The sequence below is a fragment of the Lissotriton helveticus genome, chromosome 9 (genome assembly GCF_964261635.1).
Source record: "Lissotriton helveticus chromosome 9, aLisHel1.1, whole genome shotgun sequence".
In the NCBI taxonomy this organism is placed as follows: domain Eukaryota; kingdom Metazoa; phylum Chordata; class Amphibia; order Caudata; family Salamandridae; genus Lissotriton; species Lissotriton helveticus.
In genome coordinates, this window is record NC_136070.1 from 20,730,774 (window position 1) to 20,747,428 (window position 16,655).

General features: G+C 59.4%; 1 protein-coding gene across 11 annotated transcripts in view; it reads right to left on the reverse strand.

Moving 5' to 3' along the window:
- Window positions 1–16,655, reverse strand: part of PRORP (protein only RNase P catalytic subunit) — an 831,788-nt gene that overhangs the window by 798,564 nt on the left and 16,569 nt on the right. For all 11 annotated transcript variants that reach the window (XR_013600822.1, XR_013600821.1, XM_078659373.1 and 8 more), the window contains exon 3: window positions 6,110–6,242. Coding sequence is in view for 9 of the 11 variants with exons in the window: in XM_078659373.1 (XP_078515499.1) it covers window positions 6,110–6,242 (133 nt within the window). In the remaining 2 variants the exon portion in view is untranslated. The remainder of the gene's footprint in view (window positions 1–6,109; window positions 6,243–16,655) is intronic.

The window sequence follows — 16,655 nt, forward strand, 5'->3', positions numbered from 1 at the left end:
GTCGGGAGCACACAGGTGAGAGTCAGCCACACAGGGGCCGGGAGCACACAGGTGAGAGTCAGCCACACAGGGGCCGGGAGCACACAGGTGAGAGTCAGCCACACAGGGGCCGGGAGCACACAGGTGAGAGTCAGCCACACAGGGGCCAGGAGCACACAGGTGAGAGTCAGCCACACAGGGGCCAGGAGCACACGGGTGAGAGTCAGTCACACAGGGGCCGGGAACACACGGGTGAGAGTCAGCCACACAGGGGCCAGGAGCACACGGGTGAGAGTCAGCCACATAGGGGCCGGGAGCACACGGGTGAGAGTCAGCCACACAGGGGCCGGGAGCACACAGGTGAGAGTCAGCCACACAGGGGCCGGGAGCACACAGGTGAGAGCCAGCCACACAGGGGCCAGGAGCACACAGGTGAGAGTCAGCCACACAGGGGGTGGGAGCACACGGGTGAGAGTCAGCCACAGAGGGGCCAGGAGCACATGGGTGTGAGTCAGCCACACAGGGGTCGGGAGCACACAGGTGAGAGTCAGCCACACAGGGGCCAGGAGCACACAGGTGAAAGCCAGCCACACAGGGGCAGGGAGCACGCGGGGGAGAGTCAGCCACACAGGGGCAGGGAGCACACAGGTGAGAGTCAGCCACACAGGGAACGGCGCACACAGGTTAGAGTCAGCCACAGAGGGGCCGGGAGCACACGGGTGAGAGTCAGCCACACAGGGACCAGGAGCACACAGGTGAGAGTCAGCCACACAGGGGGCGGGAGCACACGGGTGAGAGTCAGCCACAGAGGGGCCAGGAGCACACGGGCGAGAGTCTGCCACACAGGGGCAGGGAGCACACAGGTGAGAGTCAGCCACACAGGGGCCAGGAGCACACAGGTGAGAGTCAGCCACACAGGGGCCAGGAGCACACAGGTGAGAGTCAGCCACACAGGGGCGGGGAGCACACGGGTGAGAGTCAGCCACACAAGGGCCAGGAGAACATGGGTGAGAGTCAGTCACACACGGGCCGGGAGCACACAGGTGAGAGTCAGTCACACAGGGGTCGGGAGCACACCGGTGAGAGTCAGCCACACAGAGGCCAGGAGCACACAGGTGAGAGCCAGCCACACAGGGGCAAGGAGCACGCTGGGAAGAGTCAGCCACACAGGGGCAGGGAGCACACGAGTGAGAGTCAGCCACACAGGGAACGGGCGCACACAGGTTAGAGTCAGCCACACAGGGGATGGGAGCACACAGGTGAGAGTCAGCCACACAGGAGCCAGGAGCACACAGGTGAGAGTCAGCCACACAGGGGCAGGGAGCACACGGGTGAGAGTCAGCCACACAGGGAACGGGCGCACACAGGTTAGAGTCAGTCACACAGGGGCCGGGAGCACACAGGTGAGAGTCAGCCACACAGGGGCCGGGAGCACACGGGTGAGAGTCAGCCACACAGGGGCAGGGAGCACACGGGTGAGAGTCAGCCACACAGGGGCAGGGAGCACACGGGTGAGAGTCAGCCACACAGGGAACGGGCGCACACAGGTTAGAGTCAGTCAAACAGGGGCCAGGAGCACACAGGTGAGAGTCAGCCACACAGGGGCCGGGACCACACGGGTGAGAGTCAGCCACACAGGGGCCGGGAGCACACGGGTGAGAGTCAGCCACACAGGGGCCAGGAGCACACGGGTGAGAGTCAGCCACACAGGGGCCGGGACCACACGGGTGAGAGTCAGCCACACAGGGGCCAGGAGCACACAGGTGAGAGTCAGCCACACAGGGGCAGGGAGCACATGGGTGAGAGTCAGCCACACAGGGGCAGGGAGCACACAGGTGAGAGTCAACCACACAGGGGCCAGGAGCACACAGGTGAGAGTCAGCCACACAGGGGCAGGGAGCACATGGGTGAGAGTCAGCCACACAGGGGCAGGGAGCACACGGGTGAGAGTCACTCACACAGGGGCAGGGAGCACACGGGTGAGAGTCAGCCACACAGGGGCAGGGAGCACACGGGTGAGAGTCAGCCAAACAGGGGCCAGGAGCACACGGGTGAGTCAGCCACACAGGGTCCAGGAGCACACAGGTGAGAGTCAGCCACACAGGCCCAGAGCACACAGGTGAGAGTCAGCCACACAGGGGCCAGGAGCACACAGGTGAGAGTCAGTCACACAAAGGCCAGGAGCACATAGGTGAGAGTCAGTCACACAAAGGCCAGGAGCACACAGGTGAGAGTCAGTCACACAAAGGCCAGAAGCACACAGGTGAGAGTCAGCCACACAGGGGCCGGGAGCACACGGGTGAGAGTCAGCCACACAGGCCCGGAGCACACAGGTGAGAATCAGCCACCTAGGCCCGGAGCACACAGGTGAGAATCAGCCACACAGGCCCAGAGCACACAGGTGAGAGTCAGCCACACAGGGGCCGGGAGCACACAGGTGAGCGTGAGCCACACAGGGGCCAGGAGCACTCAGGTGAGAGTCAGCCACACAGGGGCCGGGAGCACACGGGTGAGAGTCAGCCACACAGGGGCCAGGAGCACACAGGTGAGAGTCAGCCACACAGGGGCCAGGAGCGCACAGGTGAGAGCCAGCCACACAGGGGAAGGGAGCACGCGGGGGAGAGTCAGCCACACAGTGGCAGGGAGCACACGGGTGAGATTCAGCCACACAGGGGCCAGGAGCACACAGGTGAGAGTCAGCCACACAGGGGCCAGGAGCGCACAGGTGAGAGCCAGCCACACAAGGGAAGGGAGCACGCGGGGGAGAGTCAGCCACACAGGGGCAGGGAGCACACGGGTGAGATTCAGCCACACAGGGGCCAGGAGCACACAGATGAGAGTCAGCCACACAGGGGCCAGGAGCACACAGGTGAGAGTCAGCCACACAGGGGCAGGGAGCACACGGGTGAGAGTCAGCCACACAGGGGCAGGGAGCACACGGGTGAGAGTCACTCACACAGGGGCAGGGAGCACACGGGTGAGAGTCAGCCACACAGGGGCCAGGAGCACACAGGTGAGAGTCAGCCACACAGGGGCAGGGAGCACACGGGTGAGAGTCAGCCACACAGGGGCAGGGAGCACACGGGTGAGAGTCAGCCACACAGGGGCAGGGAGCACACGGGTGAGAGTCAGCCACACAGGGGTCGCGAGCACACAGGTGAGAGTCAGTCACACAGGGGCCAGGAGCACACAGGTGAGAGTCAGTCACACAGAGGCCAGGAGCACACAGGTGAGAGTCAGTCACACAAAGGCCAGGAGCACACAGGTGAGAGTCAGCCACATAGGGGCCAGGAGCAGACAGGTGAGAGTCAGTCACACAGGGGCCAGGAGCACACAGGTGAGAGTCAGTCACACAAGGGCCAGGAGCACACAGGTGAGAGTCAGCCACACAGGGGCCAGGAGCACACAGGTGAGTCAGCCACACAGGGGCCAGGAGCACACAGGTGAGAGCCAGCCACACAGGGGCAGGGAGCATGCGGGGGAGAGTCGGCCACACAGGTGCAGGGAGCACACGGGTGAGAGTCAGCCACACAGGGAACGGGCGCACACAGGTTAGAGCCAGTCACACAGGGGCCAGGAGCACACAGGTGAGAGTCAGCCACACAGGGGCCGGGAGCACACGGGTGAGAGTCAGCCACACAGGGGCAGGGAGCACACGGGTGAGAGTCAGCCACACAGGGAACGGGCGCACACAGGTGAGAGTCAGCCACACAGGGGTCAGGAGCACACAGGTGAGAGTCAGCCACACAGGGGCAGGGACCACACAGGTGAGAGTCAGTCACACAGGGGCCAGGACCACACAGGTGAAAGTCAGCCACACAGGGGCCGGGACCACACGGGTGAGAGTCAGCCACACATGGGTCGGGAGCACACAGGTGAGAGTCAGCCACACAGGGGCCAGGAGCACACAGGTGAGAGTCAGCCACACAGGGGCAGGGAGCACACGGGTGAGAGTCAGCCACACAGGGGCAGGGAGCACACGGGTGAGAGTCACTCACACAGGGGCCGGGAGCACCCAGGGGAGAGTCAGCCACACAGGGGCCGGGAGCACACGGGTGAGAGTCAGCCACACAGGGGCCAGGAGCACACAGGTGAGTCAGCCACACAGGGGCCAGGAGCACACAGGTGAGAGTCAGTCACACACGGGCCGGGAGCACACAGGTGAGAGTCAGTCACACAAAGGCCAGGAGCACACAGGTGAGAGTCAGCTACACAGGGGCAGGGAGCAGACAGGTGAGAGTCAGTCACACAGGGGCCGGGAGCACCCAGGTGAGAGTCAGTCACACAAAGGCCGGGAGCACCCAGGTGAGAGTCAGTCACACAAAGGCCAGGAGCACACAGGTGAGAGTCAGTCACACAAGGGCCAGGAGCACACAGGTGAGAGTCAGTCACACAAAGGCCAGAAGCACACAGGTGAGAGTCAGTCACACAAGGGCCAGGAGCACACAGGTGAGAGTCAGTCACACAGGGGCCAGGAGCACACAGGTGAGAGTCAGTCACACAAAGGCCAGGAGCACACAGGTGAGAGTCAGTCACACAAGGGCCAGGAGCACACAGGTGAGAGTCAGTCACACAAGGGCCAGGAGCACACAGGTGAGAGTCAGCCACACAGGGGCCGGGAGCACACAGGTGAGTCAGCCACACAGGGGCCAGGAGCACACAGGTGAGAGTCAGTCACACAGGGGCCGGGAGCACACAGGTGAGAGTCAGCCACACAGGCCCGGAGCACACAGGTGAGAGTCAGTCACACAAAGGCCAGGAGCACACAGGTGAGAGTCAGCCACATAGAGGCCAGGAGCAGACAGGTGAGAGTCAGTCACACAGGGGCCGGGAGCACCCAGGTGAGAGTCAGTCACACAAAGGCCAGGAGCACACAGGTGAGAGTCAGTCACACAAAGGCCAGAAGCACACAGGTGAGAGTCAGTCACACAAGGGCCAGGAGCACACAGGTGAGAGTCAACCACACAGGGGCCAGGAGCACACAGGTGAGTCAGCCACACAGGGGCCAGGAGCACACAGGTGAGAGTCAGTCACACAGGGGCCGGGAGCACACATGTGAGAGTCAGCCACACAGGCCCGGAGCACACAGGTGAGAATCAGCCACACAGGCCCGGAGCACACAGGTGAGAATCAGCCACACAGGCCCGGAGCACACAGGTGAGAGTCAGCCACACAGGGGCCGGGAGCACACAGGTGAGAGTCAGCCACACAGGGGCAGGAGCACACAGGTGAGAGTCAGCCACACAGGGGCCAGGGGCACACAAGAGAGGAGTAGACAAGGCTCTGGTACAAAGTCCTGAGCATGTCTAACGATACCCACAATCCCACATCCCTGGCAGGCATCGCCGGGGCTTAAGGTGTGAATCCTGGAACCCAATCAGAATCTGAGGACAATCTTAAAAGACTACACAAGAAACCAACAGTGAGCTAGGGTACGTTTGCTGGAGGGCATAGGATCAAATGACAAAATGAGATTTCCAGACACATTAATCCATTCCCCAGAAGGACTTCCACCAGACAAGATACAAATGCTTATCTACCAAGGATTTGAGTTAAAGACTGAGAATTGATCAATATATTCCTCCAAGCAAAGTATCTCAATTTCTCCTCTCTTCCCAAGGTGGAAGAAACATATTTTTTGTGATTCCAGGAACAGATATTCAAGGAACAAACTGGGGAGGAATGAGGTGGAAACATAGTCGGGATGTGGGAGGCACAATGTTTGCATCACAATCTATAGTTTTATTTGTAGCGCGACAATCTCAGAAGAGAATGGGGCTTTTAAAATCTTAAATGATTAACCTTGTTTTGCAACAAGGCACCATTTTAGATTTTCTCTCTGACCGATTCCAGGATGCGTTATTAGCAACAGACACCTTCCATAGAAATGTGATTCAATTAAGAGAAATGACTTCACTGGAGCATCAAAATCAAACATGTTGGGGGGGCGATAGTGGGCCGGATAATGAACTAAAATATAATTAATGCTGGTTACGAACACCGCTTCTCTTTCTCAGACAAGATACATTTTAAAAATCCCTCTACTATTAATATGTCCTTTCTTGATAGACACAATCTCCTTTTTCCAGTAAATCAACCTACTTTCTATTTCATATATTCTGTGGCTCACCTGGGGGGTGGTTTTTCTGAAGGTGTCTTCTCCCTTTATCACCTCGGTCAAGACTGCTTCTTTCAGGGTCTGGTACTGCTCCAGGCTCAGCTGAATGGACTCCAGCTGTCGGTTGCATGACCGGCACTGACCACTGCAATGGGGAAGAGCATGAGCTGTGATGAGCGGTGCTTGGACATCTTGTAAGGAAGGGTCATTAGAAAAAGTTCTTGCAGGTGAGAGACAAGCAGACACTACAAATCAAAAGGAACCTCAAATGACCTCTAGGTAACAGCCCAGCAATCCAACATCTTGGTGTAAATGACAACCATTCCCCACCCAAGACCACCTCAGCTACACAACCCCATCAGAAAACTAGACATTAAATTAAAATCTCTAAAAACAAAGAAGGGAAAGACACTGGAAGAAAACTTACAAACATAATGACAAGTCTGCTTTCTGACACCATTTCAAAATGTATAAAGCCACTGCAGAAATATATCTTCACTAGCAGCATCACTCAGTATCGTAGATAGCACGAGCAGCTTTCATCCATGTCAAACACTGCACGCAACAGGCAAACTGAGCAAAATGAACCTTCCAAACAAGTGTCTCTACTGTCCAGATGGAGCCTCTGTCGAGTAGCCAGCGCTGTTTCCAGGATACTGACAGCTACTGACTTCACCTGATTGGATCCCTGCACCGCCTCTGTGTTAGAAAGGCGTCCCCGGAGGCGGCAGAAGATGTCTGACTGACCACCCCTAGGTCCACATCTCCGTCGAGAAGTAGCCGAGCGATTACTGAGAGGCCTCCTGAATGAGGGTCCTCTCCCAGGATCGTACAGCAGAGTAATCACAACACTACAGATGGACACCACACAAGAAGTTAAGTTCTCAAGCTTTTATAGGTAATTAACGGTTGCGAGTTCTTTGGCAGTATGTACAAGCAGATCGAGGGATCTGGAAAGTCTCGTAAAGGGGGGTAAGGTAGCGGGACAGTCTTACCCTGGGCGGAGGAAGGGATACCCTGCGCACAGCTCCCAATCCTTGAGCTGGGGGGTTCCGAGGTGTTCGAGCCGCGGCAGCGCCAGCCGGCTTGCAAGGTGGTTCAGTGAAGTAGGCCGCGGCAGCGCCAGCAGGCTCTCAGATGTCTCAGCAAGGTGGGCCGCGGCAGCGCCAGCAGGCTCTCAGATGGTTCAGCAAGATAGGCCGCGGCAGCGCCAGCAGGCTCTCAGATGGTTCAGCAAGGTAGGCCGCGGCAGCGCCAGCAGGCTCTCGGAAGGTTCAGCAAGGTAGGCCGCGGCAGCGCCAGCAGGCTCTCTGAAGGTTCAGCAAGGTAGGCCGCGGCAGCGCCAGCAGGCTCTCGGAAGGTTCAGCAAGGTAGGCCGCGGCAGCGCCAGCAGGCTCTCAGATGGTCCAGCAAGGTAGGCCGCGGCAGCGCCAGCAGGCTCTCGGATGGTCGTCGGGTTACGGATGAGTTCGTCTGGTGTCGGCCGTGACAGCGTCAGCAGGGCTTCCAGTCCAGGATACAACTGAAGTCTTAATCCGGGGCTGGCCCAGATATAGGTCTGGAGGTCTTTGAAGTCCGGACCCTCGCGCCTGGGGGTCAGAGGGGCCGGGATGATGGTGTCCAGACACCCAGCAGGGGGGTGGAGCCAGCGCCCAGGGAGGCCGGAGGGCGATCGATACCAGGCGTCCGGGGACGGCTGGAGGCCCATCGAAACTCCCCTTCCTCCGGGATCTGTCGAGTGGCCACTCGACCACCTGGGTGGATCTTGGTGCCTCGATGTCGGGGCTTCGCTGGGGCCGGGGCTGGAGCCGAGGCCACGTGGTTGTGACGTGGCGGGTCCAAGATGGAGTCTGGCACGGCCTCGTGCTGAGGTCGTGATGGGCCTACGCTGGGGTCAGGCCTGCGCTGGTGGACCGGGATGGTAGCCGGCCCTGTGGGGTTGGGGCGTGCAGGATCGGGCCGAAGGGGCCGCCCGAGGTCTGGTGGAGGGCGGATATCGTCCTGGGCCCGCCATGCGGGAGGGGTAGGACCACGCCATGAGGCCGGGTCCAACACGCGTCCCCCCCAGCTGAAGGCAGGGGAGAGTCACCCATCTTCTTGGGGATTCTTCTCGCCAAGGCGGAAGAATCTGGACAGGCCGTCAGCATTGGCGTGGTCGTTGCCGGGGCGGTGCTCCACGGTGAAATCCATTCCCTGCAGCGAGATGGACCAGCGCAGCAGCTTCGGGTTTTCTCCCCGCATCTGCATCAACCAACGCAGGGGCTGGTGGTCGGTCTGGACCCGGAAGTGGGTGCCGAAGAGGTAGGGCCGGAGCTTCTTGAGGGCCCACACCACGGCGAAGGCTTCCCTCTCGATGGTGCTCCAGCGTTGCTCTCTCGCCAGCAGGCGTCGGCTGATGAAGGCCACAGGCTGGTCGATTCCTTCGGGGTTGACTTGGGACAGGACCGCCCCGATGCCGTGCTCCGAGGCGTCGGTCTGGACTACAAACTCTCTGCTGTAGTCGGGGGCCTGGAGCACAGGGGCGGTGCACATGGCAGTCTTTAGGGTCTCAAAGGCAGTTTGGCACGCAGGGGTCCAGTGCACCCTCTTTGGTAGCTTCTTGGAGGTCAGTTCGGTCAGGGGCCCCACAATGCTCCCGTAGTCTTTTATAAACCGCCGATAATATCCCGTGAGCCCCAGGAAGGCTCGGACGGCGGTCTGGGTGACTGGGGGCTCCCAGTCCCGGATGGCGTCTATCTTTGGTTGGAGGGGAGCTACGTGGCCGCTCCCCACTTGGTGTCCTAGATAGGTCACGGTCCCTTGGCCTATCTGGCACTTACTGGCTTTGATGGTGAGTCCGGCCCGCCGAAGGGCCGTCAGGACCGTCCAGAGGTGGGTCAGGTGCTCACCCCAGTGAAGGCTGTACACAGCAATGTCATCGAGATAGGCGGCGCTGTACCCCTCGAGTCCGGCCAGCACCTGGTTCACGAGTCTCTGGAAGGTTGCTGGTGCGTTCTTCATGCCGAAGGGCATCACCTTGAAGTGATAGTGGCCATCGGGGGTCGAGAAGGCTGACCGTTCTTGTGCACCCGGGGTGAGGCCGATCTGCCAATACCCCGCCGTGAGATCGAAGGTGCTGAGGAATTTGGCAGCCCCTAAGCGATCGATTAGTTCATCTGCCCTGGGGATAGGATGGGCGTCGGTTCTGGTGACTGCATTCAGTCCCCGGTAATCAACACAAAACCGGAGCTCCGGAGCTGTCCCGGGGGCGGCGGCTTTAGGGACCAGGACAACGGGACTGGCCCAGGGACTGTTGGAGGGTTCGACTACCCCCAGAGCTAACATCTTGGCCACTTCTGATTGGATGCAGGCCCGAACCCGGTCGGGTACTCGAAAAGCTCGGTGTTTCACAGGCGGGCTGTCTCCGGTGTCCACATCGTGGACACACCACCGGGTGACCCCCGGAGTGAGGGAAAACAGATCCGCAAACTGCCCCAGCAGCTTCCGGCAGTCTTGTTGCTGCTCTGGGGTCAGGGTAGAGGAGAGCCGGACCCCTTCGAAGGAGCCGTCTTTCTCGGAGGTGCTGAGGAGGTCTGGTAGGGGGTCGGAGTCGTCTTCCGCTCCGTCATCGGTCGCCAGCAGCAGACTTAGTTCAGTGCGTGCAAAGTGCGGCTTGAGTCGGTTAGCGTGGAGAACCCGGAGGGGGTTCCTGGAGGATTCCATGTCCACTAAGTAGGTGACGGGGCTCTTGCGCTCCACCACCTTGAAGGGCCCCGTCCACTTGTCCTGGAGGGCACAAGGTTCGACCGGGGACATGACCCAGACCTGCTGGCCCGGCTCGAATTCGATGGACGAGGCGTTCTGGTCATACCAGCGTTTCATCTCCTCCTGACTAGCTTCCAGGTTGGCCTCGGCAAGTTCCCGGAACTTCCGAGTCTGATTGCGTAGGGTCAGGAGGTACCGGTAGACATCAGGTGGGGCATCTCGAACTGCCGTCTCCCAGCCTTCCTTGACCAGGCTGAGGGGGCCTCGGACCGGGTGCCCGTACAAGAGTTCAAAAGGGCTGAACCCCAGGACTTCTGGGGTACCTCTCGGTAGGCGAACAGGAGGCAAGGCAGTAGGACATCCCATTTGCGCCGGAGGGGCTCCTCTAGGCCCTTGATCATTCCCTTCAGTGTCCTGTTGAATCGTTCGACTAGTCCATTTCCTTGGGGATGATACGGGGTGGTGAACTTATAGGCGACCCCGCACTGCTGCCAGAGGGACCGCATATGCTTCGAGATAAAGTTGGAGCCCCGATCACTCACGACTTCCCGGGGGAAGCCGACTCGGGAGAAGATGCTCATGAGGGCTCGGCCCACCACGGGGGCCGTGATGGTTCGGAGGGGGATGGCCTCGGGATAGCGGGTAGCATGATCCACCAGGACGAGGATGAAGCGGTGCCCCTGCAAGGTGCGAGGATCCAGGGGCCCTACGATGTCGATCCCCACTCGCTCGAAGGGGGTGGTGACCACGGGAAAAGGTTGGAGCGGGGCCTTCACCTTCCCCCCCGCTCTTTCCGCTGGCTTGACAGGTCGGGCAGGTCCTGCAGTGGTTATGCACATCGTTCCGCATTTTCGACCAGTAGAAATGGGTCACCAGGCGGCTGTAAGTTTTGTCCTGCCCCAGGTGCCCGGCGAGGGGCACATCATGTGCTAAGTTCAGGAGGAAGTCTCTGAATCGGAGGGGCACGACCAGCACCCGGCTGGCCCCTAGTTTGGCAATCTTCTGCTCACTGTAGAGAAGGTCGTTGTCCCAATAGACCCAGTGGGACCCCGCGGGGTCTCCCGCGGCTTGGGTAGCGGCTTGCTGTCGGACCCCCTCAAGGGAGGGGCAGGTTTTCTGCTCCTGCCGGAACTGGTCGCGAGTGGGGCCCCCTTCTTGGCGTCATTGAGCGAGTTCGGGGAGGTGTTGGAGCTCGGGGAGATTTTCTTGGTCGGGCTCTTGGGAGCCGTGTTCCAGGCCCGGGTCCTCGGGGATGACGGGTGGCGGCGGTGCGGGCCACTCCGGCTCTTCAGTCGAAGCTTCCCCCGCTGGGGTGGAGGCTCGGGCGGACATGGACCGGGTGGTCGCGCAGACCCACTCGGGAAGGCCTAGCATCCCTAGGTGCTCTCTTCTTTCGACGCCTGCCCAGGGGGAACTTTCTAGGTCGTTCCCAAGGAGGCAGTCCACGGGGGCATCGTCGCGGACAGTCACTTTTAGCATGCCCGACACTCCCCCCCACTCGAAGGGGATGCGGGCCATCTGGCACAAAGTCTCTGAGTTATCTGCGGACCGGACTGGGCACAGGACGTTAGGAAGGATCTGTTCGGGGGTCACCAAATGGCAGCAGATTGCTGTTACGCTGGCTGCAGTGTCAAGGAGGGCTTCGGTTCGGCGACCATTAATGGTGACCCACTGGCGGTACTTCTGGGTGTTGCCGGGGATCGGGCCTCGGGGGATTAGGTCGTGAGTCCCCAGGCAGGCTAAGGTCATGGCGGCGGGCTCCCACTCGGCGACACTCCCCCCCACTCGAAGGGGATGCGGGCCATCTGGCACAAAGTCTCTGAGTTATCTGCGGACCGGACTGGGCACAGGACGTTAGGAAGGATCTGTTCGGGGGTCACCAAATGGCAGCGGACTGCTGCTACGCTGGCTCCAGTGTCACGGAGGGCTTCGGTTCGGCGACCATTAATGGTGACCCACTGGCGGTACTTCTGGGTGTTGCCGGGGATCGGGCCTCAGGGGATTAGGTCGTGAGTCCCCAGGCAGGCTAAGGTCATGGCGGCGGGCTCCCACTCGGCCTGCTCGGGGCCGTTGTCCTCTTCCTCACTACCTTCTTCACCCAGGGCCGCGGCCATTATCTGGCGGGCCGGGGGACCGGTGGTGCCGGGTCGCTGGTTCATCGGGCAGAGGGGGTCATTCGCGTAATGACCCTGTCGCTGGCATCAGTGGCACGTAACATTCGGGCGGGGCCCTGGTCTGGCTGTGGGGCCCCCCCTCTGGCCCAAGGGTGGCGACGTGGAGGCAGGGGACGACCCCTGGGGGGCGTCCCGTCCCCGGTTCTGGTCTACTCTTCCACCTCGGGGTCGGTGGTTCCCCGGGGATCCCCGGCCGGAGTCTTCCGTCGGGCCCCGGGCGACTCGGGTGCTCGCCCATCTATCCGCCTCGACAGCGAGTTTTCGTGGCTCAGTCAGTTTGCTGTCGAGGAGGTGTTGCCGGAGTTCGATGAAGCAGTTATTGGATAGATGTTCCCACAGAATGAGGTCGACCAACTGCTGGTAGGTGGCGACCTGACAGCCCCGAGTCCACCCCTCGAAGGCTCTGCTGTAATAGTTCACGTACTCCACCCACGTGGTACCGGGGATTTTTTTGCAGTCTCGGAATCGCTGCCGGTACATCTCGGGGGTGAGTCCGTAGCGAGTGAGGAGGGCGGTCTTCATGTGCTCGTACGAGGTCATCTCGGTATCAGGGAGCTCCAGCAGGGCGTCTCTCCCTTCGTTGATAAACTTCCCCCACAGGCCGGCGCCCCAGTCCTTGAGGGGTACTCGATGGGCGGTCATGGCGACCTCGTAGGCTTTGAACCACTGTTGGATGTCGTCGTTCTTATAGTACTCTTTGACGACATCCTTGGGTATGTGCACCTTTGTGTCCCCCGGGGGAGGTGAGGCCTTCCCCCCGGAGCGGTCAGTCTCGTTTGCCTTGGCTTTCAATTCCATTTCTTTGAGGACGCGCTCGTGCTCGAGCAGGAGTTTCTTCTCCTCGAGGTCTCTTTGTCTTCGCCTTTCTTCTAGGTCTCCTTCTAGCCGTAGCTGCTCGAGGGCTAACTTCCTTTCTGCCAGTTGGATCTCTCCTTCTTGTCTGAGTCGAACGAGCTCCAATTCGTGGAGCCGGTTCTTCTCTCGTTCTCTGGCATCTTCGTGGGAGAGGCCCGTGTCTGGGTTCGCGGGTCTCTCTCCCGCTGGGTTCGTCGCAGTCTCCGGGCCTCCGTTCGGGCCTGGGTTATCTTCCCTTGGGGGTGGCGCCTCGCCGGCGTCCACCCAGGCCTGCAGGGCCGATTTAAAGTCTTCTTTAGTACTTAAGCCAGTGGTAGCGATGCCTAAGTCCTTGCAAAATTGCTTTAGCTCCTTGTGACTGTAGTCTTCCATTTTCTCTTTCTGGAATTATGTGCTCATGGTTGCAGTGGTTTTTTTTTCTTGGTAGTGAGCGAAGTACTCTCTGTACGATCTGCGTGGGCTCGGATCCCAGCGCTTGCCACCAATGTTAGAAAGGCGTCCCCGGAGGCGGCAGAAGATGTCTGACTGACCACCCCTAGGTCCACCTCTCCGTCGAGAAGTAGCCGAGCGGTTACTGAGAGGCCTCCTGAATGAGGGTCCTCTCCCAGGATCGTACAGCAGAGTAATCACAACACTACAGATGGACACCACACAAGAAGTTAAGTTCTCAAGCTTTTATAGGTAATTAACGGTTGCGAGTTCTTTGGCAGTATGTACAAGCAGATCGAGGGATCTGGAAAGTCTCGTAAAGGGGGATAAGGTAGCGGGACAGTCTTACTCTGGGCGGAGGAAGGGATACCCTGCGCACAGCTCCCAATCCTTGAGCTGGGGGGTTCCGAGGTGTTCGAGCCGCGGCAGCGCCAGCCGGCTTGCAAGGTGGTTCAGTGAAGTAGGCCGCGGCAGCGCCAGCAGGCTCTCAGATGTCTCAGCAAGGTGGGCCGCGGCAGCGCCAGCAGGCTCTCAGATGGTTCAGCAAGATAGGCCGCGGCAGCGCCAGCAGGCTCTCAGATGGTTCAGCAAGGTAGGCCGCGGCAGCGCCAGCAGGCTCTCGGAAGGTTCAGCAAGGTAGGCCGCGGCAGCGCCAGCAGGCTCTCGGAAGGTTCAGCAAGGTAGGCCGCGGCAGCGCCAGCAGGCTCTCGGAAGGTTCAGCAAGGTAGGCCGCGGCAGCGCCAGCAGGCTCTCAGATGGTTCAGCAAGGTAGGCCGCGGCAGCGCCAGCAGGCTCTCGGATGGTCGTCGGGTTACGGATGAGTTTGTCTGGTGTCGGCCGTGACAGCGTCAGCAGGGCTTCCAGTCCAGGATACAACTGAAGTCTTAATCCGGGGCTGGCCCAGATATAGGTCTGGAGGTCTTTGAAGTCCGGACCCTCGCGCCTGGGGGTCAGAGGGGCCGGGATGATGGTGTCCAGACACCCAGCAGGGGGGTGGAGCCAGCGCCCAGGGAGGCCGGAGGGCGATCGATACTAGGCGTCCGGGGACGGCTGGAGGCCCATCGAAACTCCCCTTCCTCCGGGATCTGTCGAGTGGCCACTCGACCACCTGGGTGGATCTTGGTGCCTCGATGTCGGGGCTTCGCTGGGGCCGGGGCTCGAGCCGAGGCCACGTGGTTGTGACGTGGCGGGTCCAAGATGGAGTCTGGCACGGCCTCGTGCTGAGGTCGTGATGGGCCTACGCTGGGGTCAGGCCTGCGCTGGTGGACCGGGATGGTAGCCGGCCCTGTGGGGTTGGGGCGTGCAGGATCGGGCCGAAGGGGCCGCCCGAGGTCTGGTGGAGGGCGGATATCGTCCTGGGCCCGCCATGCGGGAGGGGTAGGACCACGCCATGAGGCCGGGTCCAACACTCTGCAACCAAACTTTATCAATAGTGATACTGCTCAATCTTAACGCACTCCTAGGCCGCAGACTTAGCATAAAACGCTGCACACATTATCAGTCACCAGCCTTAACTTACACACCCACTGACAGTCACCAGCCTTAGCTTACACACCCACTGACAGTCACCAGCCTTAGCTTACACACCCACTGACAGTCACCAGCCTTAGCTTACACACCCACTGACAGTCACCAGCCTTAGCTTACACACCCACTGACAATCACCAGCCTTAGCTTACACACCCACTGACAGTCACCAGCCTTACCTTACACACCCACTGACAGTCACCAGCCTTAGATCACACACCCACTGACAGTCACCAGCCTTAGCGTACACACCCACCAAAGTATAACCAGCCTTAGCTTACACACCCACTGACAGTCACCAGCCTTAGATTACACACCCACTGACAGTCATCAGCCTTAGCTTACACACCCACTGACAGACACCAGCCTTAGCTTACACACCCACTGACTGTCACCCGCCTTAGCTTTCACACCCGCTGACAGACACCAGCCTTAGATTACACACCCACTGACAGTCACCAGCCTTAGCTTACAAACCCACTGACAGTCACCAGCCTTAGCTTACACACCCGCTGACAGACACCAGCCTTAGATTACACACCCACTGACAGACACCAGCCTTAGATTACACACCCACTGACAGTCACCAGCCTTAGCTTACAAACCCACCAAAGTATAACCAGCCTTAGCTTACACACCCACTGGCAGTCACCAACCTTAGCTTACACACCCACAGACATTCACCAGCCTTAGCTTACACACTCACTGACAGTCACCTGCCTTAGCTTACACACCCACAACAGAGTCACCAGCCTTAGCTTACACACCCACTGGCAGTCACCAGCCTTATCTTACACACCCACTGACAGTCACCAGCCTTATCTTACACACCCACTGACAGTCACCAGCCTTAGCTTACACACCCACTGGCAGTCAAAAGCCTTAGTTTACACACCCACTGACAGACACCAGCCTTAGTTTACACACCCACTGGCAGTCACCAGCCTTAGCTTACACACCCACTGACAGTTACGAGCCTTAGCTTACACACCCACCACAGAGTCACCAGCCTTAGCTTACACACCCACTGGCAGTCACCAGCCTTAGATTACACACCCACCAAAGTATAACCAACCTTAGTTTACACACCCACTGACAGTCACCAGCCTTAGCTTACACACCCACTGACAGTCACCAGCCTTAGCTTACACACCCACCAAAGTATAACCAGCCTTAGCTTACACACCCACTGACAGTCACCAGCCTTATCTTACACACCCACTGACAGTTACGAGCCTTAGCTTACACACCCACCAAAGTATAACCAGCCTTAGCTTACACACCCACTGACAGTCACCAGCCTTAGCTTACACACCCACTGACAGTCATCAGCCTTAGCTTACACACCCACCACAGAGTCACCAGCCTTAGCTTACACACCCACTGGCAGTCACCAGCCTTAGATTACACACCCACTGACGATCACCAGCCTTAGCTTACACACCCACTGACAGACACCAGCCTTAGCTTACACACCCACTGGCAGTCACCAGCCTTAGCTTACACACCCACTGACAGTCACCAGCCTTAGCTTACACACCCACCAAAGTATAACTAGCCTTAGCTTACACACCCACTGACAGTCACCAGTCTTAGCTTACACACCCCCTGACAGTCACCAGCCTTAGCTTACACACCCACTGACAGTCAGCAGCCTTAGATTACACACCCACTGACAGTCACCAGCCTTAGCTTACACACCCACCAAAGTATAACCAACCTTAGTTTACACACCCACTGACAGTCACCAGCCTTAGCTTACACACCCACTGACAGTCACCAGCCTTAGCTTACACACCCACCAAAGTATAACCAGCCTTAGCTTACAC